This window comes from Haliotis rubra, unplaced genomic scaffold (genome assembly GCF_003918875.1).
Source record: "Haliotis rubra isolate DU_JTF1 unplaced genomic scaffold, ASM391887v1 Scf428, whole genome shotgun sequence".
NCBI lineage: Eukaryota > Metazoa > Mollusca > Gastropoda > Lepetellida > Haliotidae > Haliotis > Haliotis rubra.
Window position 1 is genome coordinate 874,101 of NW_025767111.1, and position 24,860 is coordinate 898,960.

Genomic DNA, 24,860 nt, shown 5'->3' on the forward strand with positions numbered 1-24,860 from the left:
ATCATAAATACTTCTTAAAAGTTTACTCATTTTACTGCTTAAGGAATGATTGTCTAGAAGATTCCATAACCTTTCTCTTTGAACAGAGTCGAAAGCCTTTGCAAAATCTACAAAGAGAACATAGAATTTGGTACCTTTCTTATTTAAATATTTCTGTATAAGTGAATGTAAAACAAATATGTTGTCAGTAGTAATATATCCTTTTCTAAAGCCAGCTTGGGATTCGCTTATCTTATCAAAGGATTCTGCCCAGAATATTAGACGTTTATTTATGATGGCAGTGAATATTTTACGAAAGACACTTAGAAGAGTAATCCCTCTATAGTTTTCAGTTTGATTTGTATCACCATGCTTATGAATAGGTACAATGATACCAATCGACCATGAATGTGGAAGAAAAAAACCATTTTCAAGAATGACATTAAACAATAATTCAAGATATGGGAGTAGAATATCTGATGAGTGTAAGAAAAATTCGGAGATAGTATCATCTATTCCTGGTGATTTGTTCAGCTTCAATTGTCTAATACTATTTATGATTTCTTCTCGAGTTTTTGGAGCGTCAAGTATGTCATTTGTCATTGAGTTATTTATATCACATCTTTGACAATTATTTTTATCGCCCTGACTGGCTGTATAGTTATTCATGGCATCATTAATTTCAGATGAAGAAAACAATTCTAAAATAGGAATACCATTCATTGATCTCAATGTCATTTGTTTGTCTTGCTTCCCCATTCATTTTTTTCAGCGAAGACCAAAACTGTTTAGAATTGTTAACACTATTTTCTAATTGTTGTTGTTTCAGTTTCAAATAGTCACTTCGTTTTTTGTTTACAAACTGCATTGTACGTATTTCTAATGCAATGTTAATCCTCTAGAGCTCGAACATCCTTCGATTTACGAAACCTATTTAAATATTTGCATCTTTCTTTTTTCAGTTTATCACACTCTGCATCATGCCAAGTTTGAGCTCTGTTTCCTCTCTTACCAGTTCGTTTTTTCATATCTGAGGCAGCTGTGCAAAGTGCTTGTACAATAAAGTCTATGCTCCTATCAACGTTTATAAATAAGAAATGTGCTGACTGGCTTAGTAACTCTTGAATACTTTATGAGAACATATTTTGTCTAAAGAGCTCAAGTTTATCATTATGCCAAACAAATCTATATGACTGTTTCTCAGTTGTTGTATGATATGTGTGAAGTGCACGTAACTTCATAGTAAGAGGACGATGGTCGGATTCTGTGCGGGAAGGGATTGCAAAGTCAAGCACACTATCAAAAATTGATGTTGAACTTAATATATAATCTACTACACTTGTTCCGTTATGACCAATAAACGTAGGGTCGCCTATTTCTGAGTGGGATCCACATCGTCCATTCATTATATGAATGTTGAGAACTGAGCATAAATCTAACAAGCCCTTGCCATACGCATTTACAATTTTGTCAGATGAAAATCTTTTTATGCTAAAATAATCTAATAAGAAATCCCACATTGAGTGGTCTTGCCCTTCTGAATGTTTGATGATATCATCCTCGATGAAATAGGGCTCTGTACTTGTTTTGTCACTGTTGCTATTCAGCTACCTTTGTGTTTTATGCTGCCTGTCATGCACTGCACTCGAGACCAGCATCCACTGCCATTACGACATAAGGCATTACTACTCTATCCACTTGTCCTGCCTATCACAATAAGGATGGGTTCGGGTGGGCACCAACTCCATTTCTGCATCTCGATTCTTACCACGTGACCCACAACAGACATACTGCAGAGCCTGGCTGACATTATTGTGGACAAAGATGTCTTGTAACAAATGTTATGTTTGGGATAATACTTGTGTGCTGGTGATCAGGTGCTTGACTCTCTGAGGGTGTGGGTTCAAATCCTGGATGGGACTCAAGCCAATAAAAGTACTAGAATCTGTACTGAGAAAGTGTAATCCCAAATATAACATTTGTTACATCTGGCCACTTTCTAAATGGCATTGTGTATTCAGAGATGTCTTGGTTTTCAATCATTGACTTTCTCTGGGGTTATGGCAAACACCACATCTATGATTTTTAAACCCTTATAGCTATTGATAGCCCCAAGCTTAATATGATGCTTATATAATAATACAGTTCATCACGAACATCTGAGACAGGGTTGGTGTACCACATTTCGATGACCATCCTCCGAACACAAGGCCAGTCTTCATGGACGATAACGCTAGGCCACATTGTGTGGATGCCATTGGTGATTCCTTACATCAAGAGGTGTTAGCAACTCTACACTGGCCTGCCTTTAGTCCAGAACTCCAGTCTGAGAAAGGCATCCAATCCCATAAAGCATTTTTGGGATATTATGGGTTGCAGAATACGACATCCTCTGATACGGAATCTTGGAACAATCCCTTCATCAAAAATGAACCGGAATACCTCAAGACCTCACAGAGTTCAGAGAGGAGGGTGAGAGATGTTATTGCAGTTGGCAGAGGTTACACCAGACATTGAAATTTTGCTCGGTTGTTGATACTTATGTAATTTCCGATGAGGATTTCATGACAGAATATTGAGAATGATTGCCCTGTGTTAACGTCATGCAACCATAGTTATCAGCACTATAAAACGAGTTAATTGTTTGTCATGTTTGCTTCTAGGAATAAACTATGCCCAGTCATTATTTTAGCATTTAGATTTACCATTTAATTATTCCTTGAAGCTCAGTTTATAGAGATAGTAAGTTGAATTGATGATTCAATAAGTTCCTTTGCTATGGTTTATGGTAAACTATTGATACTATAAAACGATGCGTTTTTTCATGTGTATATATCTTACATGCTGATATTGGATACTGTATAGGATAACCAACTAAACCTTTGAATAAAACCTTCTTCATTATCTCTTATATGACCATGTGTTTCTTAAATAGTTCAAACGTTATTCCGTTGGTGCAATATGCTTACTTGTCGTGCAACTGTGACTGTCTGAAACTCTGTACGAGACTTTCTTGAAGATTGCTGTTTTCTGAAAAATGTAAGTTTTATGATAAAATTGATATTTTGTACTTATCCTGACTCATACGTATTGCTTATCTCCCTTTCCTTCCGAAGGTTGAGTGGAAACCCCTTTCCTTATATTCCCAAGAACAGTCAAAACTTTACTCACCCCTATAGGGCCCCTTGCCTCCTTCCCGCCACTGCGTCCCACGTGGCCACATTGTCACTCTCTCCGAATTAAGCCCCCACTAGCTTACAGGGAAGCCAGATAGTGATGAGAGGGGACGTTTGGGAGGGCCCTCAGCGTATGAGTGAGTGAGTGAGTTTAGTTTTACGCCGCACTCAGGAATATTCCAGCTATATGGCGGCGGTCTGTAAATAATCGAGTCTGGACCAGACAATCCAGTGATCAACAGCATGAGCATCGATCTGCGCAATTGGGAACCAATGACATGTGTCAACCAAGTCAGCGAGCCTGACCACCCGATCCCGTTAGTCGCCTCTTACAACAAGCATAGTCGCTTTTTGTGGCAAGCATGGGATGCTGAAGACCTATTCTACCCCGGATCTTCACGGGTATTCTCAGCATATGAGTCAAGATAAGTACAAAATATCAATTTTATCCAAAAAAAATCATATTTTTCCTTATCCAGACTCATACTTATTGCTTGAATCCGACAGACGGGTGGTAGGTCAACCACCCATCAGGATTCCCCATGACTATTCGATCAAGTCCTGGTCTGATGATATATACCTGGGAACTCTTCTATGTTCTTCTAATTCTGCGACTGGTTGAGCGGGGGACCACCTTCTCATGCCGAAGTAAAAGAAGCAAATCTTACAAGTTAGTGGACTTCAAAGACACACTGAGAATTCTATATTCTAGTTGTCTTAAACGATCCATATATTAAGAAAGGGGCTACTTTCGAAACTGAATATCATCACTCATGCGCTGACTTATCTTGTAAGACAGGGGAGCCTGGACTCTCGGTCGGTGGTTATGGGACAGTAAACTGACGTCACAAGTCTACGTGATAAGGGTGAGTTTTAATCCTTTCTATCGTCTGGTCGGAACTGTCAATTGTTGTGCCACTATGAGCGGTCCGAAATGGTGGATACCAGATACATCTTCCGTGGCAATATCTCTGAGATAATGGTTGGCGAAGACAGTCCCTGATCTCCAAAAGCAGCCTTCCATGATGGATGATAGGGAGCAGTTGCCATGTAGAGCTAAGGTCGATGCTAGTGTCTAGCTCTAGGCGGATCCAATCCTGCTGCTTTATATGCTTGTAATATGACTGCTCTTATCCAAAAGGAGATCGTAGTTCTGGAGACTTCCGTAGATGTTGCAGTAGACAACGGAATGAATTCCTTCGTCTAGTGGCAGTTCGTTTCAAATTGAGTTTTACTCCTGAGTTCATAGTGAGAACCGAACTAATAGCCACTAGGTAAGTTGAGAGAGAGTAGATCTAGTGTCTACTGTCTAGTAGCTCTCACAAGGCATAACTATTCCGCAACTTGAGGGTGTGAAGCTTTCATGGCTGAGAATCCTTTGCTAGTAGCAAACCGGTCAAAACTCTTCTGGTGGTGGAAACGCGTAAGCGTCTAGACCTTCCCATGGAATGGCTTGTGCATCTAGGGACCATGCTAGTGGGTCCGGAATCCGCGAGACGAATGTCGTTATTTGCCGATTGAATCGAGCTGCAAATAGATCTAAGAGCGGACATCCATGATTTCATGTTAACAGTAGAAATGCTTCCGGATGTAGCATCCATTCCGTGGGAGACTGTGTGATTGGTCGGGATAACACGTCGGCTATGACATTGGTTGCTCCTAGGATGTGACGAGCCTTTATCCGCAGGTTCAGCCTCTCCGCTACATTGAATAGACGGAATGTCAAATTCAACAGTGGAGTCGACTTCGTAGTGCCTTGTAGATTTATGTGAAAGGCGACTGCCGCGTTGTCCGTACGCGTGTTTATCATGTGGAATTGATTTCTGAAGAGATGCGATCAGTGTTGTATGGTGTTTATGAACGCTTTGAATTCGAGCAGGTTTATCTGTAAATTCTTTTCTTCCGAAGACCAAATTTCTGACGCACCTTCTGTGTTGAAGTGAAGTATGGAGAGAGGCATCTACGTAAAGATGTAGAGTGTACGCCGGCTCTTGTAAAAAGGTTCCTATGCAAACATTCAATTTGTCCGCCCACCATATCAGGTAAGGTTTGAGATTTTGAAATTCGGACGATCGAGATACGGTTTGAGGAAATGTTGGATTGGTCTCAGTTGCAGTCGTCCACTGCCTTAGTGCTTGCGTTGATGTGAGAAGTCCTAAGATTTCCTGCCAAGTTCTTATTGACAGCATGTGGGAGACATGCTTGAATTTTGGTCCAACGATCCTCCGGGACAATTCTCTGCAGTGAGGAATCTGATTCCGAGAAACTTGTAGTGTCGATCAAGTGTAGAGTCGAGTTCCGCCGGTTTCATAAGATTGACTAATCAACCCAGCTGGGTTAATAGTTGTATGGTGAAGTTCAACTGAAGTTTGAGTTGATCTGCTTGTTGATGAGCCTGTATACTGTCGCCTAGTTAAAAGGCACTGCGTATTCCCTTGCGATGTAGATAAGCCACTATGGGCTTGGTTACACGAATAAATAGCCACAGGCCGAAGAAATTCCAAAGGGGAGTACCTTCCATTGGTAGTGTCACCCTTGAAATGCTTCAAGCAATGTTGATTGTTGACATTCCGGGTTATGAAATACCAGCAAAAACCTGCTCAAGGGGGACATGGCTTTCAGTTGAATGTGGTTGCCTTCGCTAAGTACTTGAGTTACATAGTCGTCCTTTAATATTTCCCAATTTTTCCAGTAATGTCCGAGACGTCCACCCACTGTTGAATGTTCTATGGGAATGACTGGGGATGGAAGCGACCAGTCATTCCAAACTGTTCCTTCATCCTCGCGAGCAAGAACCGCCGGAGAAACAGCCTCTGGCAGAACGGCATCTGTTGTCGTTTGAGCGACGAAAAGATGGTATGGAAGTCTGAGGATACATGAATTTCATGTCCTTAGCGTGTTGAATTCCCGTGAAGTGGGATCGAAACTGCATACGCTGTGCTGATTGTTTGAACATGGTATTCATTGTTTGGACTGATTTTATGAGTATTTGATCCTTTGAGTAATGTGAAACTTCCCTAGAGACTCCCAAATAGCTCCATCAAAAATGGTGGGAGTAGCCCATGGTTTGCAAAGAAGAGGCTTCGTATACATATCCGTCCATTGACAAGATGCAAGTAGACCATGATGACGTAATAAGGTGAGTCCAGCCGATGTAGAACCCAAATGGTCAGAGATAAATTCCTGATCTCTCTTCTGAGCCGATATAGCTGATAATAATATATGTTCTCTATCCGTCTGTGGGTATTGTAAGGCATTGAGCATTGCTTTGTTTACAGCTCGAAATCGCGCTAATCCAAAGAAAGCTCGACGAGTTGTCATATTCAATTGTGTCAATTTCTTGTCCGCGACTCTGTGGGAGAGAGACTTTGAGTCACTCATTAAGGAGCAGTCTTCATCAAGTTCAGGTGCTCTGAGAAAGGCATCCATGTTGTGAAGAGGGACATTTTGAGAATTAAAAGGAGGCGCATGTTCACCTTGAGATTTCATTGCCTTCTCGAATGCTGCGCTTAGCGTATCTGCTACCTCTAAACAGGTATGACGGGTGGAATTGTAACAATATCCTCCTGGATAAGATATGTGTCTGCTGGCGATGAATTTCGCGTAGGAGACGTGATAGCTAAGCCATCCGCAATCCAGGCTAATAATTCAGAGTCTGTATATATAGACGAATAAGGATCATCCTGTGTACTATCCTCCGATATCTGAGTTTCCACCCAAATAGTATCGTCAGTAATAGATGGATTCGATGTAGATTGATGAATAGGTCGATCCAAATCCCGAGTAGAATGTTGCTGTTGCATAGCCAACACAACCTGTCGAGTGACGTTAGCGACAAAGTCCGGCTGAGCCAGAGCGAAAGGCAATGATATTGGATATGGATATGTGAACGGGTTCCCGAAGCCTGGTAGAGGCGGTTCGCGAACGTCGGAGGATATCTGTGTATGTTCGGGAACGATGTAGCCGTATTTCTAGCTGGGTTGACCGAAGTTTGAGCAGCTGGAAACATCCTAGTAGAGGATATAGTTGGTGGGTTCACAACCGTAGTTTGTGGAGGCTTCATCAATGAAGGAGGAGCATGTGAGTGACGTGAGTTTGTGAACCCCGACGTCTGCAAAGGTCCTACGTAGGTGGAAGGTAGGGAACCTGGGTTCCCGAACGTCGACAGTGTAGTTTGCACTTGTTGTTGCGTAGGGTTCGGGTGCGTTGACTTTGATGATTTTGAGGACGATTTCTTCTTCAATTTTGCCAGCTTTTTCAAATCAGACCCCGTCTCAGGAGTTTTCCTCTTTAGACGGGGCTGCGATACTACTTCCTTGTGAGAGGCAGAAACTGGTAAATCCACTGTGAGGAATTCCAGTGGTGAATGTGAAGTATTAACTAAGGGATATATCTCATCCCCACATGACAATAACGGGGTTAACTCACGTTCTACAGGCTGCGTCTTACCCTTGTCTGCCACCGCTTTAGCGTTATCAAGCTTCTTCTTGTCCATCTTTTTACGTAAACAAGACAAAGGATATTTATTGAATAAATAATCTGACAATTGTGCACAATGTATACATCGTGAAATAGTGGTACACGACGTAGTAGTACAAGAAGGGCACACAGGGTGTTGATCAGACGCAGACAGCTGGTATCTGCATTGTTGACAAGATCGCATGTGTCACAGCATGTCTGCAAACAACAACAAAGTGAGAAACCCCAGAAATTAGCAACGTAAATTCATTACAAATACATGGTTGTGATTGCTAAAGGATATGAAAAACCATTTACAACAAACAAATTGAGATTTGGGCCTAACTTAATAGAGAACAAGGCTATAAAAGGGACCCGAGGTGCCAGCCCAACCGTCTAAGTGGGCGATTGAGGAGAGAGTGACAATGTGGCCGCAGTCGCGTGGGACGCAGTGGCGGGAAGGAGGCAAGGGGCCCTAAAGGGATGAGTAAAGTTTTGACTGTTCTTGGGAACATTAGGACAGCGGTTTCCACTCGACCTTCGGAGGGAAAGTGGGATAAGCAATAAGTATGAGTCTGGATAAGGAGAAATTGTAATTTTATATGAAATTTAAGAATACAGAGAGTTATCCCTCCTTAAAAAGGGGTTAAACCATGTATCATTTGTCATTTATCATTTGTCAGCTCTTAATGATGCAACAAGTGAAAATAACGGAGGTATGGGACTGTACTAGAGAAATAGTCAAACGACAAGGAAAAGGGGAGACAACTCTGTAGCAACTGATCCACAATTGCGAATGAGACAATAGTTTCTTCTCAGTTTTGATAAGCTGGTGTGTGTGTGTGTGTGTGTGTGTTTTGTGCGTGTATATGTGTGTGCGTGCGTGTGTGGGTGGGTGCGCGTGCGTGAGTGCGTGCGTGCGTGGGTGGGTGCATAATATAGATGATTGTGCAGTGGTGGACACTTAGGTATGTTGGACTGACTGACAAGTAATATCAGTTACAATACATTTTAAGGATAAAAGGTTAATTTACCATAGTCACATTTATCCACAGAGTCATTGCTCAATATTTCTACAGGGACTCGCAAAATAAGTTTGATGAAAATTACATTAACAAGTGCATTCACCAGGCTGTAGAAAAATACAATAATAAAAATAACCAAAACCCCCACTATTACAAAGTCTCTGTGTCAGTTATGGTTATGTATGTCCTTCAAGTCATTGCAGGAGAAGTCTTCAAGTCCAGTTTCAGCAAACATGAGTAGAAGTTCTGCATGATATTATTTATCAATAAAACAAAGGAATACCAGGGCTCTAGATAAGCATACAGCCAAATGGGCATTTTACCCATGGTTTCCGAGTTGATGAAGCATTTCCAATTTCAACTGGGTATCAGTATTTTCATTCTGGATATTTATGTAGTTCTGATTACTGCCAGATTGTTGCCAGCACACATTCAAAGCGTAAAAGTAGTAATTAATGCATATATTATACACAGACATTTGTAAAAATCTGCTTTTTTTTCTTTCCTATTTTACACAAATACCCAGTTTATCTGGATTACAGCAGTTAAATTTGAATTAAAATGGTTACATTCAGGTCGCAAGTCTTCGGAACCCCATTTTGAAACACACGGCCAAACAGTGGGTGGCTTGTGTCCACTGGATTTCCTTGCATTCACATTCAGTCATTTGAGTAACAAGAAAAACACTCAACTCCATCATCAATGATGTAATGTATGAAGTAGGCTGGCCCTGTTGTTGTAGAGAGTTACATCCCTTGGTCATATCGATCCAACAATTTGGGGTTTCTATCCCATTTTCTTCGCTTGCCAGTGCCATGCTTTAACCAGTGAGTTTCAATTGCGTTTTAATGTCTACAATCTGCTCTTTCCACTTCCCCCCTCCCCCACTTTAGACCGTTATGACTTCATAAAACTCAAATACACAGCATTTTGAAGTCTTCACCTATTCACTCTCACAATGCTTTATGTCTTACAATCGTGACCAATATCTTTTGTAATAAATGAGTCCACAAACCATTTTCTTTCTCGTCTGGGGCCTCAAAGTTATCAACGGTGTTGTAGTCGCCATTGATGACGTCCAGGAAGAAGTCCGGAGGGTTGTTGTGTTCCTCACAGATGTAACCTGGATCAAAGAAATCTACATTCGTAGAGTCAGCTTTCTGACTCCATGACATTCCTAAATTGGAAAATATTTTCTCCATGATCTATGGAAATAAAGCATTTGGCACGCGTGAACTGGTGTACACATGTACGTAGCTCAGAACACATGTACGTAGGATGTTGGATATGAATCACGCCATGGGTGACAGGAAGCTGAGACATACCGATTGACTTGAAGTACTGGAGAGCATCAGGTGCTGCTCCATGGTAGACGACCTCACCCCCCGACAGCAGCATCAGGTTGTCAAACACTTTGAATATAGAGAAACGAGGCTGGTGGATGGAGAACACGATGGTACGACCCTTCAAGGCCAGTCTGAAGTAAAACAAACAAACCTCAAGTCTAAGGGAAAGATGACCATTCTATAGGGACTTATATTATTAATGTACACTTTCTGTAGTTCTAGTATACAAAGAGTATTTTTAATATCAATACTGTCTCATCAAACATTTAGCCATTTTGTTTTGGTCTATTTGAGAAAAAAATCAAACTTATTTAAGTCAAATCCCATAAAAAATGGGAGACTGCATGCATCTATCTAGTCTGTGTCACCTCAGCTCCATCTCACCTTCTAAGCAAGTACATGACTGCATTAGCCGTGCTGGCATCCAGGCCTGTGGTTGGTTCGTCCAGGAACAGCACGGGAGGGGAGATAATCAGCTCCATACCGATGTTTGTTCGCTTTCTCTCACCACCAGACACACCACGAATAAACTCATTACCAACCTAGATCAATCATAATGTAATATCATTAATAACCAGATATATATTCACATAAACTCATAACCAGCCCATATAAATATTCATATAATCTCATTAATAAGCAGCTACATACTCCCATAAACAGCCCATATAAATATTCACATCATCTTAGTACTCTCCAGCTTTATATTCACATAAACTATAACCAGCCTTTGTAATATTCACATAATCTTATTAACAACACAATGATGATATGTGAATACTTAATACCCAGATTCAACAACACACTATGATAAAATGTGAAAGTGTTCTATGCCCAGATTCAACAAGACACTATGATGAAATGTGAAAGTGTTCTATGCCCAGATTCAACAAGACACTATGATGAAATGTGAAAGTGTTCAATACCCAGATTCAACAACACACTATGATGAAAGTGAAAGTGTTCAATGCCCAACTTCAACAAGACACTATGATGAAAAGTGAAAGTGTTCAATGCCCAGATTCAACAAGACACTATGATGAAAAGTGAAAGTGTTCAATGCCCAGATTCAACAAGACACTATGATGAAATGTGAAAGTGTTCTATGCCCAGATTCAACAAGACACTGTGATGAAAAGTGAAAGTGTTCAATGCCCAGATTCAACAAGACACTATGATGAAATGTGAAAGTGTTCAATGCCCAGATTCAACAACACACTATGATGAAAAGTGAAAGTGTTCAATGCCCAGATTCAACAAGACACTATGATGAAAAGTGAAAGTGTTCAATGCCCAGATTCAACAAGACACTATGATGAATTGTGAAAGTGTTCAATGCCCAGATTCAACAAGACAATATGATGAAATGTGAAAGTGTTCAATGCCCAGATTCAACAAGACACTATGATGAAATGTGAAAGTGTTCTATGCCCAGATTCAACAAGACACTATGATGAAATGTGAAAATGTTCTATGCCCAGATTCAACAACACACGGATGGACATTGAAATGGCTGTAGAGTTGGGCTAAGCTACAAACAATGGTGTTAATCTCACCCTGGTGTCAGCACACTGAGTCAGCCCAAGTTCATCTATCACAGCATTCACACGGGCATCTCTCTCCATCTTTGTGGTATCCGAGGGTAACCGTAAAGCTGCAGAGAACTGGAAATTCTCTCTCACTGTCAGAGTTCCCATGACGACATCATCCTAAATTTGAATTGTAAAGCTAAGTAAGATAGCATGATCTGTATACACAGCAATACTTGATTACAGGTGATTTTAGCACAGATTTGCTGCAAGTCCTTATTTATGATGTTCTTCATACCTAAGAAAAGGACCAGATATAAATTAATGCCCCAACACTGAGACACCAGAATATACTACCAGTGCCTACATACAGCATAATGTGTAAATTCTCATTATTTTGTTTGTCAAAATAGAACATTTTCATTGAAACTTGCACTTGTCACTAACTGTCATAGTAGGTTATATACGGAGGTATTCCCTGACTCTTGTACTGACATGCTTCATAAGCCGTCACAGTAGGTTATATAGGGAGGTATTCCCTGACTCTTGTACTAACATGCTTCATAAGCCGTCACAGTAGGTAAGATGGGGAGGTATTCCCTGACCCTTGTACTGACATGCTTCATAAGCCGTCACAGTAGGTTATACAGGGAGGTATTCCCTGACCCTTGTACTGACATGCTTCATAAGCCGTCATAGTGAGTGAGTGAATTTAGTTTTACGCCGCTTTTAGCAATATTCCAGCAACATCACGGCGGGGGACACCAGAAATGGGCTTCACACATTGTGCCCATGTGGGGATTCGAACCCGGGTCTTCGGCGTGACGAGCATGCGCTTTATCCATTAGGCTACCCCACCGCCCCTCGTCATAGTAGGTTATATAGGGAGGTATTCCCTGACTCTTGTACTGACATGCGTCACAAGTCATCATAGTAGGTTATATAGGGAGGTATTCCCTGACCCTTGTACTGACATGCTTCATAAGCCGCCATGGTAGGTTATATAGGGAGGTATTCCCTGACTCTTGTACTGACATGCTTCATAAGCCGTCACAGTAGGTTAGATGGGGAGGTATACTCTGACCCTTGTACTGACATGCTTCATAAGCCGTCACAGTAGGTTATATAGGGAGGTATTCCCTGACCCTTGTACTGACATGCTTCATAAGCCGTCATGGTAGGTTATTTAGGGAGGTATTCTCTGACTCTTGTACTGACATGCTTCATAAGCCGTCACAGTAGGTTAGATGGGGAGGTATTCCCTGACCCTTGTACTGACATGCTTCATAAGCCGTCACAGTAGGTTATATAGGAAGGTATTCCCTGACTCTTGTACTGACATGCTTCATAAGCCGTCACAGTAGGTTATATAGGGAGGTATTCCCTGACCCTTGTACTGACATGCTTCATAAGCCGTCACAGCAGGTTATAAAGGGAGGTATTCCCTGACGCTTGAAGTGGCATGAGTTATAAGCCGTCATAGTTGGTAATATAGGGAGGTATTCCCTGACCCTTCTACTGACATGCTTAATAAGCCGTCACAGTAGGTTATATAGGGAGGTAGTCCCTGACCCTGGTACTGACATGCTTCAAAAGTCGTCATAGTAGGCTATATAGGGAGGTATTCCCTGACTCTTGTTCTGACATGCTTCACAAGTCATCATAGTAGGTTATATAGGGAGGAATTCCCTGACCCTTGTACTGACATGCTTCATAAGCCGTCATAGTAGGTTAGATAGGGAGGTATTCCCTGACCCTTGTAGTGGTATGCTTGACAGCCGTCACAGTAGGTTAGATAGGGAGGTATTCCCTGACCCTTGTAGTGGCATGCTTGACAGCCGTCACAGTAGGTTAGATAGGGAGGTATTCCCTGACCCTTGTAGTGGCATGCTTGACAGCCGTCACAGTAGGTTAGATAGGGAGGTATTCCCTGACCCTTGTAGTGGCATGCTTGACAGCCGTCACAGTAGGTTAGACAGGGAGGTATTCCCTGACCCTTGTAGTGGCATGCTTGACAGCCGTCACAGTAGGTTAGATAGGGAGGTATTCCCTGACCCTTGTAGTGGCATGCTTGACAGCCGTCACAGTAGGTTAGATAGGGAGGTATTCCTTGACCCTTGTAGTGGCATGCTTGACAGCCGTCACAGTAGGTTAGATAGGGAGGTATTCCCTAACCCTTGTACTGACATGCTTCACAAGTCGTCATAGTAGGTTATATAGGGAGGTATTCCCTGACCCTTGTAGTGGCATGCTTGACAGCCGTCACAGTAGGTTAGATAAGGAAGTACTTTCATGTGGCTGTCATAATTGGCCAAATAGGGTGGTGTTCAATGAACTGTATACTTCCATGTGCGGGTGTGTTTGGGTGGGTGGGTTAAATGTCCAAAGGTTGGTGGAAATGCTCCTCAGGGAAAATTTTGTGGGGAGAGAGGTGTGTGTGTGTGTTTGTCATAATAAGCACGACAGGAATGTTTTTCCATGAACCTTGTACCCGCATGTTATACAAGACATTTCATTTGCCAAGATATAGAGGCATCTTAGAGATAGCTTGGTGGATATCAGCCCAATCATAGCTGGTCCCCTTTAAAACCTTGGTGTAAGAAATATATGTTTACCTCCAGCATTTGGGGGAAGATAAGAACATTTTTTTTTGACGTAGTGGTAAGAGCTATTAATAGTTCATACATCAATATCAAGAGCTACAACAAATTGACACATGCCAGTGTTTCCTATCACGTACCCACCCCCCAGAGTACATACCTGTACAACATATCCCACCATGCATTTGAAGTTGCCAGGGGGCGGGGCACCATCCAATAGCAAGTTACCTCTCAGGCCAACCGGGTCTTTCCTGCCGGCCAGCACATCCAGCAGTCTGAAACAAACACATCTACCTGTTGCCCACATGTCATCTAGCAAGTTCCCTTATCAATGTGTATATCCGACATTTCTGTCATTACATGCACACACAATCCAAAATTACAGTAATCCATCATGGATTATACAAAATGGAGAGTTAGTTACTTCAGCGCAGGCATGCATATAGCGTCCAGCAGCCTCCTTTACAGAGGTTTCAGCAGGATATTAATGTCTATATATAACATACCTAAGGAGAGAAATGAAACACATGTTAAAGTATATAAGTTATTTTGGTGAAATGGTCTGCTTCCACTCTCTGCTGCACACACAAGTATTGAATAGGTTACAAAGTTGGCCCTAATGTAACATTCCGGAGACTTATTATATCACTTCTTCAACATAAATGTTCTGAAATGGCCAGGGCTTGTAAAATGATGGATAATCAGAAATATCATGAAAATTGTGTTATCGATAATGTCGTACATTAACGTTTGTGACAGAAAAAAGATTAATTTTCTCACTGTCACACAATATGCAGTTTAAGGACTTTATTTATGGTATGCTTCTAAATTATGTACAGGATGCTATTTTGTAAATAATCCAAGTAAATACATGTCACCACTCACCAGTGATGCGAACATATTCGTTTCTTTCAGACACTTTTGGCATTTTTGCTCAGAGTTACGTCTCTGATATTTCTAGATAATCAATCGATATGTAGTTGCTGTTTATCGATCTCTGTGATCTAGACTGATGGTCAGCTCTAGAAATGACAATCTAATTGGCTACAGTCTAGTCATCCTACATGGTGTGATACTAATTAAAAACCTGCTGAATAAACATTAATTAAGACCTGACACGAGCACTCACGATGACTTCCCACTTCCAGTTGGTCCAAGGATAGCATTCATGCCTGGCTTGAAGATGCCACTGAAAGAGTGAGTGAGTGAGTGAGTGAATGTGTGAATGGGTGTGGGTGTGATGATGATTTTAACTGGAGAGGGGGTCACGCATATTGTTCTGGGGAGGGGGTCATGAATTTTGTACATAATACATATTTTTAAAAATAATGCTTAAAAATTATGGGAAGGGGGAGGATAATTGCTTTTGTACATGACAAGCAGGAGAAGGGGGGGGGGGGTGTCACTTACTTTGTACAGAAATTTTAGGGGGATCATTCACATTGTACATGCTTCTCAATAAAAATCATCATCAGCCCCCCTAGCCATAAATTATGAACGGTTTCTCATAACCAATGTTAACAACACAAACAAAGTTGCACCCTGATCCCCATCCTCGATAATCTCCAGGGTGTACGTTACGATAACTCTCCACTATACCCTGGATGCATCCACGGCTTAGGGCGATGATTTTATTACCTCCCTTGGCTGGCTCCGCATTCTCACAGTAGCCAATCAGCTAAGCCGCCGTTACAACCGAGCTTGCCAGTGTCAACAAGGATAGCGGTCGCAGTCGCGAAGGTTTGTTCGCAGTGCCAAACAGATTTTTGGGGAAATAATAAAGACAAATTGACAGATCTGAAACTTTAAAAAATATATGACAGAACTCCTTCTACTTCTTTCAGAGTACCTCTGCATCAATTGTGTTGCCAAGTTTAAACGGTTAGATAATTTAAGAAGCGAAAGTGAGTTGTGATTGGTACGCTCAACTTCCCTGCGTAGGCACCTGATTGGATAAAAAGCCATCCAATCGCCGTGGATGCATCCAGAGTATAGTGGAGAGTGATCGTAACGTATACCCTGGAGATTATCGAGGATGCCTGATCCCATAAATATATCAAAGTTTATACACAGATGCATAATAAAGTCTAAATAGATAAAAATCTCAGATCTCTGCTGTCTGATTTTTAAATACAGAGTGTAGTTACTGTAGTTGCTGTGCTTACTAATGTGGTAATGTTGTCCATGGCAACCATCATATAACCTATGGTGATTATCATTAGTAAAGTGATCATGCAACATTTCATTTCAATGATGAAGCTTACAGACAGTACTGTTTTAATGACATGAAGCTACAGACAGTACTGTTTTAATGACATGAAGCTACAGACAGTACTGTTTTAATGACATGAAGCTACAGACAGTACTGTGTTAATGACACAGACAGTACTGTGTTAATGACATGAAGCTACAGACAGTACTGTGTTAATGACATGAAGCTACAGACAGTACTGTGTTAATGACATGAAGCTACAGACAGTACTGTTTTAATGACATGAAGCTACAGACAGTACTGTTTTAATGACATGAAGCTACAGACAGTACTGTTTTAATGACATGAAGCTACAGACAGTACTGTGTTAATGACATGAAGCTACAGACAGTACTGTGTTAATGACATGAAGCTACAGACAGTACTGTTTTAATGACATGAAGCTACAGACAGTACTGTGTTAATGACATGAAGCTACAGACAGTACTGTGTTAATGACATGAAGCTACAGACAGTACTGTTTTAATGACATGAAGCTACAGACAGTACTGTGTTAATGACATGAAGCTACAGACAGTACTGTGTTAATGACCTGAAGCTACAGACAGTACTGTGTTAATGACATGAAGCTACAGACAGTACTGTGTTAATGACATGAAGCTACAGACAGTACTGTGTTAATGACATGAAGCTACAGACAGTACTGTTTTAATGACATGAAGCTACAGACAGTACTGTGTTAATGACATGAAGCTACAGACAGTACTGTGTTAATGACATGAAGCTACAGACAGTACTGTGTTAATGACCTGAAGCTACAGACAGTACTGTGTTAATGACATGAAGCTACAGACAGTACTGTGTTAATGACATGAAGCTACAGACAGTACTGTTTTAATGACATGAAATTACAGACAGTACTGTTTTAATGACATGAAGCTACAGACAAATTCGAGACTTGTTTTGAAAGTGTATTTAACAAACTGATATTTACTAATGTATTTGTTTCAGATGATCGGGTTAGAATGAATCTTCAGTAACCCATGCTTGTCGTAAGAGGCGACTAACGGGATCGGGTGGTCAGGCTCGCTGGCTTGGTTGACACATGTCATCGGTTCCCAATTGCGCAGTTCGATGCTCATGCTGTTGATCACTGGATTGTCTGGTCCAGAGTCGATTATTTACAGACCGCCGCCATATAGCTGAAATATTGCTGAGTGCAGCGTAAAACTAAACTCACTCACTCAGATGATCAAAACTGATTTGTTAGTGGAAGCTATGTGAAGTCACACTGCTTAATTGTTGAGAACAGATCACCAAATAACGGTCACAAATCAAGGTAAATATGTTCATTGATAAAGAAGAAATTCTATACTTTTTCTTTATTTTCATCCTTAAAATGACGATGGCTAAATTTGAGAGGAAAGCATAGCTAGAGTCCGTTTCATTTCATTTGAGAACGTCCAGCTAGGGTCCATGCAGGTAGCAAAGGTACTGTAAGTCCCCATGGTCCCTAGTACGGCGAACTACCTTCAGTTGTTGGTGATCTATAGCCATTTTTATATTGTGTTGTCCTCTATAGTTTAAATGTTTTATATTTAATTACTAGTTGTACATTTATATCTGTGATATTCTAGTTGTTTTACTGTCCTTCGTTGACAGGATTTTATACTCTATCTTTATTATTGTTAATATATATGTTGTTTTAGTCACGATATGGCTGAAATATTGCCAAAGTGACTTTAAATTTTAACTCACTCACTCATTTGAGAACGATGAATTGCTCACTAACACAAAATCTAATAATTGCAACAAAACCACATTTTGCACATTCACATGAAATCGACAGACCAACTCTAATGATTTGTCTCATAATTTTGGACAACTATTAGATTTTGTGTTAGTGAGCAAATTCATCGGCCTCAAATGAAATCAAATGGACTCAAGAGTCAACATAGCCACCAGGACAAAAGAGATTTTTCAAGTAAGAAACAGTCTGAAAATTGGGTATTAGTTTAAGCAAGTTGGGGATTCGGTCATTGGAGAACATAGCCACCATATTCTACTATGTTCAGTGTGAAATCATACAGTGATTGAATGAAACTAGCTTTAAGTGCATTAATGTGTCCCACACAGCCAAACTGAAGTTTAAAATGTGCACCTTCATAAATATAATAAATTTACCTGTCAATAAATATTTATCACATAAAAAATAATAAATTCACAATTTATTGCGTTGTCCTGTCATCACCAGATCAAGCTCATGATGCCAATCACTGACTTGTCTGGTTCAGACTTAATTGTATACACACCGCACTCATCAAGCTGGAAAATTGCTGAGTGCTGCACCCATGAAGATCCGGGTTAGAACTAATCTTCAGTAACCCATGCTTGTCGTAAGAGGCGACTAACGGGACCTGGTTGTCAGGCTCGCTGACTTGGTTGACGCCTGGATCGTATGCCAACTGAGTAGATCGATGCTGATGTAGTTCATACACTGGATTGTATAGTCCAGACTCGATTACTTACAGACCGCCGTCATATAGCTGGAATATTGATGTGTGCGGCGTAAAACTGAACTCAGTCAATTAATGCTGATAGCAGCGTTAAAAAGGAAAGAAACAAACAAAATAAACGACCACAGATATAGAATTACTAGAAACGTTTGCGAGCTATAGAAACGAACAAGTCTATGTTTTTTCGGGAACTAGGGCGACAACTGATATCCAGACCAAACTTACTTTAAATCTTTTAAAATAGTCTTCGTTTGTGTTCTGCCGCAGCATGCTTTCGTCTTCACTGCTACAGAGTAGAAACAGTTGTGGATGGAGATGACAGAGGACTGGATGTTCTGGGAACCGCTCAGTCTGAAGCCTGCCTCGGGGTCCAGTGTTGCACTACCGTTGTCCGTGGTTCCAGACCGTACAGACACATTCCCGTCCTCCGGTGACTTGGCTATGAGGACCTCCTTTGGAACAACGGGATTCATATTTATCCCTGTCGTTGCCAAACCTCTTTTTGTACTAGCATCCATTGCACCGGTCGACTGGTCGTACTGATTTGACCAAAGGCCCTATCCTGTACTGGCAGGCCACGGGTAAGCCGATTTGGTGTGTAGGGGTGTCAACACATTATATAAAACATCACATATATATACTGCAGTCGTAATCAACTTATCAGAACGACTGTTGGGACGAGGCCGCTTACAGGTAATACATACGTACACCACTAACTTAATTAAAATAACGCTAGAGTACGAATTGACATACAGGTATTAACCCAACCGGAAACACAATCGATTCGTCGAAAAAGACTATTCTTCACACAGACGGGTATATCTAAATACTGTTGGTTTCGCACGTGGCTTAGGAATCTGCAAATGTCCACCACCCACATTCCTGGCCTGCGTTACATAAATACAGTTGGGTGTGTCATAATTACATTTCGTCCAGTTACTAATGTATTTATATAGCAGATATGGGTAGTGCGTTAAGTTTACAATTTATCAACTTTCTTCGGGTGGTTGCACGTGCACCTCCGAGGGGAATTACGCCACTGATGCGTGATGAACACCTCGTGCGGTACGTCATGAATCTGACGGCAATATTTCCACTCTCTTTCAAGCCTTTCATCATGTTGTTATAATGTTATCCCGCATTCTATTTCACTTGCCCATCCTCCCACCTTGTGATGCCATTTAGGCCTAGTTAATAGTAACATTCCATTTCGAAATTGGGGTAGCCCTCAAGAACCGCTAAACCCTTGGCACCTGTGAAGATCCGGGTAAGAATTGATCTTCATTAACCCATGCTTGTAAGAGGCGACTAACGTTATCGGATGGTCAGGCTCGCTGACTTGGTTGACATGTCATCGTATCCCAATTGTGTAGATCGATGCTCATGCTGTTGATCACTGGATTGTCTGGTCCAGACTCGATTATTTACAGACCGCCGTCATATATAGCTGGAATATTGCTGAGTGCGGCGTAAAACTAAACTCACTCACTCTAAACCCTTGGTCATTATATCCACCGTTGTGCCTTTGTTATTCCTTCAGCATGACCCACGTCTCTGGAAGGTGGGCTCTTACTGTAATATCATGCAATAAATGCCTGGTTGAAACAGCACTATAGTTCTGATGATTGTGGCACAGTCGTGTAAAATATATGAACTTGTGCATGCATGAGTGAATGAGAGCACGTGTTTGTTAACTGATTACAGCATAAAATTTAATAAAACAGCAGGGTTCCCGTTTCCCACGTTGAGCTTCCATGCCAGTAAACTGGCACTACTTTCGTGTGGTATTATATGGCTTCACGTTCGCCACTGTCAGTTAGACCCATATTCAAAAATGTTTCAAACGATTGAACGTATTAATTTTATGCAACGTTGTGTATTTTCCTAGTCAGGCAAATCAATGAGACAGGAGCAGTAATGGGGAAAGTCGACTTTCTTCAGTGGACGGGTCCACTCGGCTGTTGTACCCGTGTTATACACTGATACCGTATCTGGCCTTGCTATTGGTACAGCGATTAACTCGACAGATCGGTTAATTCTTCAGTCGTGTAAAATTAACGAGTCCTGCAGTGCTGGCACGCCTATATTTGTGTCCGTATGATATATATTCCTGTTATTTGTTGCCGATGTTAAAAACACAATGTTCAACTTCAGTTATTATGTAAGTATATCTTTACTGGAGACTGCTGTCCACAACTCCCAATTGCAAATATAGGTCACATTGTTAACATTGGAGACTTACTTAGAAAGTTGTATAGAGACATATATAATCTGTCTGGCACCTATCTCCATTACCACCACCATGCATAGCGCCGGAGTAACCATCACAATCATCTGTTATGACTTCTAAAGTACAAGCATTTTTATGGAAAAGTGAACACGAGCTGGTATTCCATGGACGTCCTTTATAATGACAGGATAGTGGCGTTACGTGCAGGGTGACGGTGCCATGTGACCCAAATACCTACCTGAGTACCCGACCCTGCTGCCCTACATATTTAGCGCTGTTTATGTCGCACAACCCTCATCTTCCGAGCAAAGTGTCAACTTGCCTGTCTCACAATCTACCGTACTTCCTCCATTAAACCGCTGGGCGTTTTCAATGTAACACTACCTATTTCCAACTACCCCGATTCGCTTTGATATCGATTCAGTTATCTTCAAATGTCCAAACACTTGTGCTATACGCGCCCAGTAGCCGCAGTACAATACGGTATATATGCGATAAGACACTGCACTCAGCATTCCTCGAGACCCGGGGTTTGTCATTTCTAGACTCCCCGTTCACCAGCGGATAACCAAGGGCCGGTGTTTATTGTTTCTGGACACCACGTTCACCAGCGGATAACCAAGGGCCGGTGTTTATCGTTTCTAGACACCCCGTTCACCAGCGGATAATAAAGGGTCGGATTTAATGTTTTCAGAAACCCCTCATCCCGACATTTGACATTTTTAGTGTAGTTGTTTGAAACGTTGATATAGGCCTGTGTATACGTTCTGTTGCCTTGGTAACATCTGCTGTCGTTGGCTTCATATTTTCCCAAGTGCACTAAACAGGTGCCCCATACTGTTTATTAATCTGTTCACTGATACCGCCCCAGTCAAGCACCTAAAAGGTATCTTCCCAGTCTCATGAATTTAAATAGGGGCGGTACCCCGGAAACGACAAAAATATTCTCTTTTGAGCACTGAAGGAAAAGGATATGTTATCAGCTGGTTATTGCCTTAGCTGCAGAGTACTGTCTTTTCATACTGGTGGTTATTGATGTGACCACTGTTTTCCACCAAGCATGACGACCTTGCACAGAGTGTGGCTTTGTGCTGACGTTGCTTGAACTATACTTTGGGTCGTACATTGTGTTGCCATTCGATCCAAGTTGAGGACGTATTAACTCTTTTCAGAAGAGATTAATGCACATAAGACTAAACATTTAATCTCCAGTATGAAAATAACAATTTAATCTCTCTCTCACACACACACGCGCTCACACACATACACCCCCCAATAAATCCAACAAAAAACAACAACAAAAAAAACCCAAAACCAGCAACAACAAAAACAAAACAAAACAAACGCAACAAAAAAACAACAAAACAACAACAAACGCGGAACGGTAAAAAGACATCCCTCGAGAGTTTGGGCGTTTCACACGCAACAAACACAAAGAGACGAAAAAGGGGTTGGGTTTTTCTAAAAAAAACATATAACCCGCCTCTCTCTCTCTCTCTCTCTCACACACACACACACACCGTTCAGTAGGTCAATGATAATGAACATTAGTGAACATGTTTGTCACTGGCGAGGTCACATGAGTATCATGAACCGTCCCAACATGATATAAAGCCGCTGGCAGTCACCTGGCTGCCGACCCTTATGCTGATTTTTGCATTACTGTTTGTAATATTCCTTATCTCAGGAACCGCCTGTTACAGATCCCCATTGCAAAACCATCCTGGAGGCCAAACCGACATATTGCAGCCTAGATCTGCTACCCACCAAGTTCACGTTGAAGATCCTGGACGTTCTCCTACCCACCATCACAGATATAATCGATTTCTAAAGAGAATAACCAACGAGGTACGAGTGATTACGGGAAATATGCCCGAGTTGAAATAATGGTCACATTATTTTAACGAGGGCATAGACTGTGTGTCTAGTGACGGTGTAGTGTTGAAACACATTTTGCCAAAAACCTGTCAATTTTTGGGAAAGTCAACGGTTAAAGTTGGGAAATCTAGAAGACAACCATCCCACGTATATATCTAGAAAAAGTTGTGTCAAGAAACTCAACAAGTTTGAAGATTAAACAACATTTTGTTCTGTGGAAGGTGTGTTACAGTCACGTCATTGGTCCCAGTGGAGCACAGCAGTTCCAAGAAGGATAACTCTAGTCGGAATCCGAGTCAATGGGAAGAATATGCCTCTTTGGAGCAGATGATCGACTGACAGAGGAGACATTCGAGATGTTGAAGTGGAATACACTACCATAAATTGGATCTGAGAATAGTGTATGTACAGAATGAAGATTTACGGCATGCGACAACTGTGACGCCGTGGCAGACTCACTTTTAGTCGGTATGTTCTGCTTCTATTTCCTCGAATTCAGTTTTAACAACAAACAGGTTGTAGGAATATAAGGGCTGTAAAATTCTTATCACTCTTCCTGTTAGGTCCCCGTCAACTTTAAAGTTCTAGGCCATTGGCGCCCCTTGATCGGGGTTAGCGTAATTGCGGCCATAATTGTTTACAAACAATGCATACGATTGTTGTTGTTTTTTTTGTGTGTGTTTTTTTAAGGTTATTTATTTTAAAAAGACTACTGTTTAAAACGCAATTTTATTGCAAAATAATAATGTCTAATAAAAAGAGTACTCATATTATTTGACCTTTATGTTTTCTTTTGTAAATCTCGGAATGTGTGAGTACAGCACGTTCTAATTATCAATGAAACGGTAAATGTTGTCAATGAACGTGGATCATGAAAAGTAGTTCCGTCAACCAATCATATTTCTTCTGTGCTTAGTTGACCAATCAACGTTGAGAATCACTGAAAAGCAGACGTGCAATTACCACAAAAATAATCACCCGTGTATCCAAGCCCGTATGGGTAATAAGTTGGTATATCCACGGGAGTTGTGCCGGATTACTTAAAAAAAACATTGCCAAACCGCTTCTGAAGAAGTCAAATTTAGATCCACAGCTGCTCAAGAACTTTAGGCCAGTCTCCAAAATATCGTTCATATCCAAAATCCTAAAGAAGATAGTAACGAGACAGTTACTGTACCACCTTACCTCAAATGATCTACTTCACAAGTATCAGTCAGCATACATACAGGCCAACAGTACGGAAACAGCATTGAACTGTGTGATGAATAGTCTACACATGTCTGTTGACAGAGGGGATATTTCTATGCTAGTATTGTTAGACTTGTCATCCGCTTTTGATACCATAGATCACAGCATAATATTGCACCGTTTCGAGAACAACGACATCGCAGGGACAGTGCTTCAGTGGTTTGGGTCGTACCTCTCAAACAGGTCACAGGCAGTCTAATTGGTGATCAGTCTAAGTAAACTTAGGCTCAGTATTATTCGTTACACTGCTATACTGAGTCTAATAAACCCTAGTAGAAGGTCGCGTCAGCTAACCTTTTGGACTGACCAATCAGCACACAGCTTACCAAATCGCGAAAGTTAACATTCGCACATACCGTTTGAACCTTGACCTCCAAAACTCGAACAATTCCGAATGCTATTTTCCGCACGATCGCTTCCGAGTGATATACATGGAAGACGCAATGAGTAAACAGTCGCTGAAAATAGTGTTTTTGACAATATTCAAGGATGTCATCTTGCGGAAATGTAAGCTAATAGTAATCATGTCATTAGAAACCCCTAAGCGTATATACTGCAGGTCGAATATCTGTGTTTTAAGCGGATTTTCGTTTGTTGATAGATCAGTGTCACAGACTAGGGAAGAGAAAATCCAAAAACGATTTTGTAAGTCCCGCCGAACCC

The 24,860-nt window shown here is 41.2% G+C and overlaps 1 protein-coding gene and 1 long non-coding RNA gene across 2 annotated transcripts in view; one reads left to right on the forward strand and one right to left on the reverse strand.

Moving 5' to 3' along the window:
• Positions 1-19,484, reverse strand: part of LOC124288869 (broad substrate specificity ATP-binding cassette transporter ABCG2-like) — a 32,261-nt gene extending 12,777 nt beyond the window's left edge. The window contains exons 1-8 of the mRNA XM_046725439.1: positions 19,067-19,484; positions 15,243-15,302; positions 14,274-14,388; positions 11,541-11,693; positions 10,369-10,526; positions 9,964-10,115; positions 9,654-9,761; positions 2,949-3,009 (exon numbers count right to left, since the gene is read on the reverse strand). Coding sequence (XP_046581395.1) covers positions 2,949-3,009; positions 9,654-9,761; positions 9,964-10,115; positions 10,369-10,526; positions 11,541-11,693; positions 14,274-14,388; positions 15,243-15,302; positions 19,067-19,359 — 1,100 coding nt within the window. The 5' untranslated portion in view covers positions 19,360-19,484. The remainder of the gene's footprint in view (positions 1-2,948; positions 3,010-9,653; positions 9,762-9,963; positions 10,116-10,368; positions 10,527-11,540; positions 11,694-14,273; positions 14,389-15,242; positions 15,303-19,066) is intronic.
• LOC124288872 lies at positions 765-24,404 on the forward strand. Its single transcript, XR_006901538.1, has 4 exons — positions 765-775; positions 6,558-6,562; positions 14,115-14,122; positions 24,325-24,404. It is a non-coding gene; the product is annotated as an uncharacterized LOC124288872 (long non-coding RNA).
• The last annotated feature ends 456 nt before the right edge of the window (positions 24,405-24,860 follow it).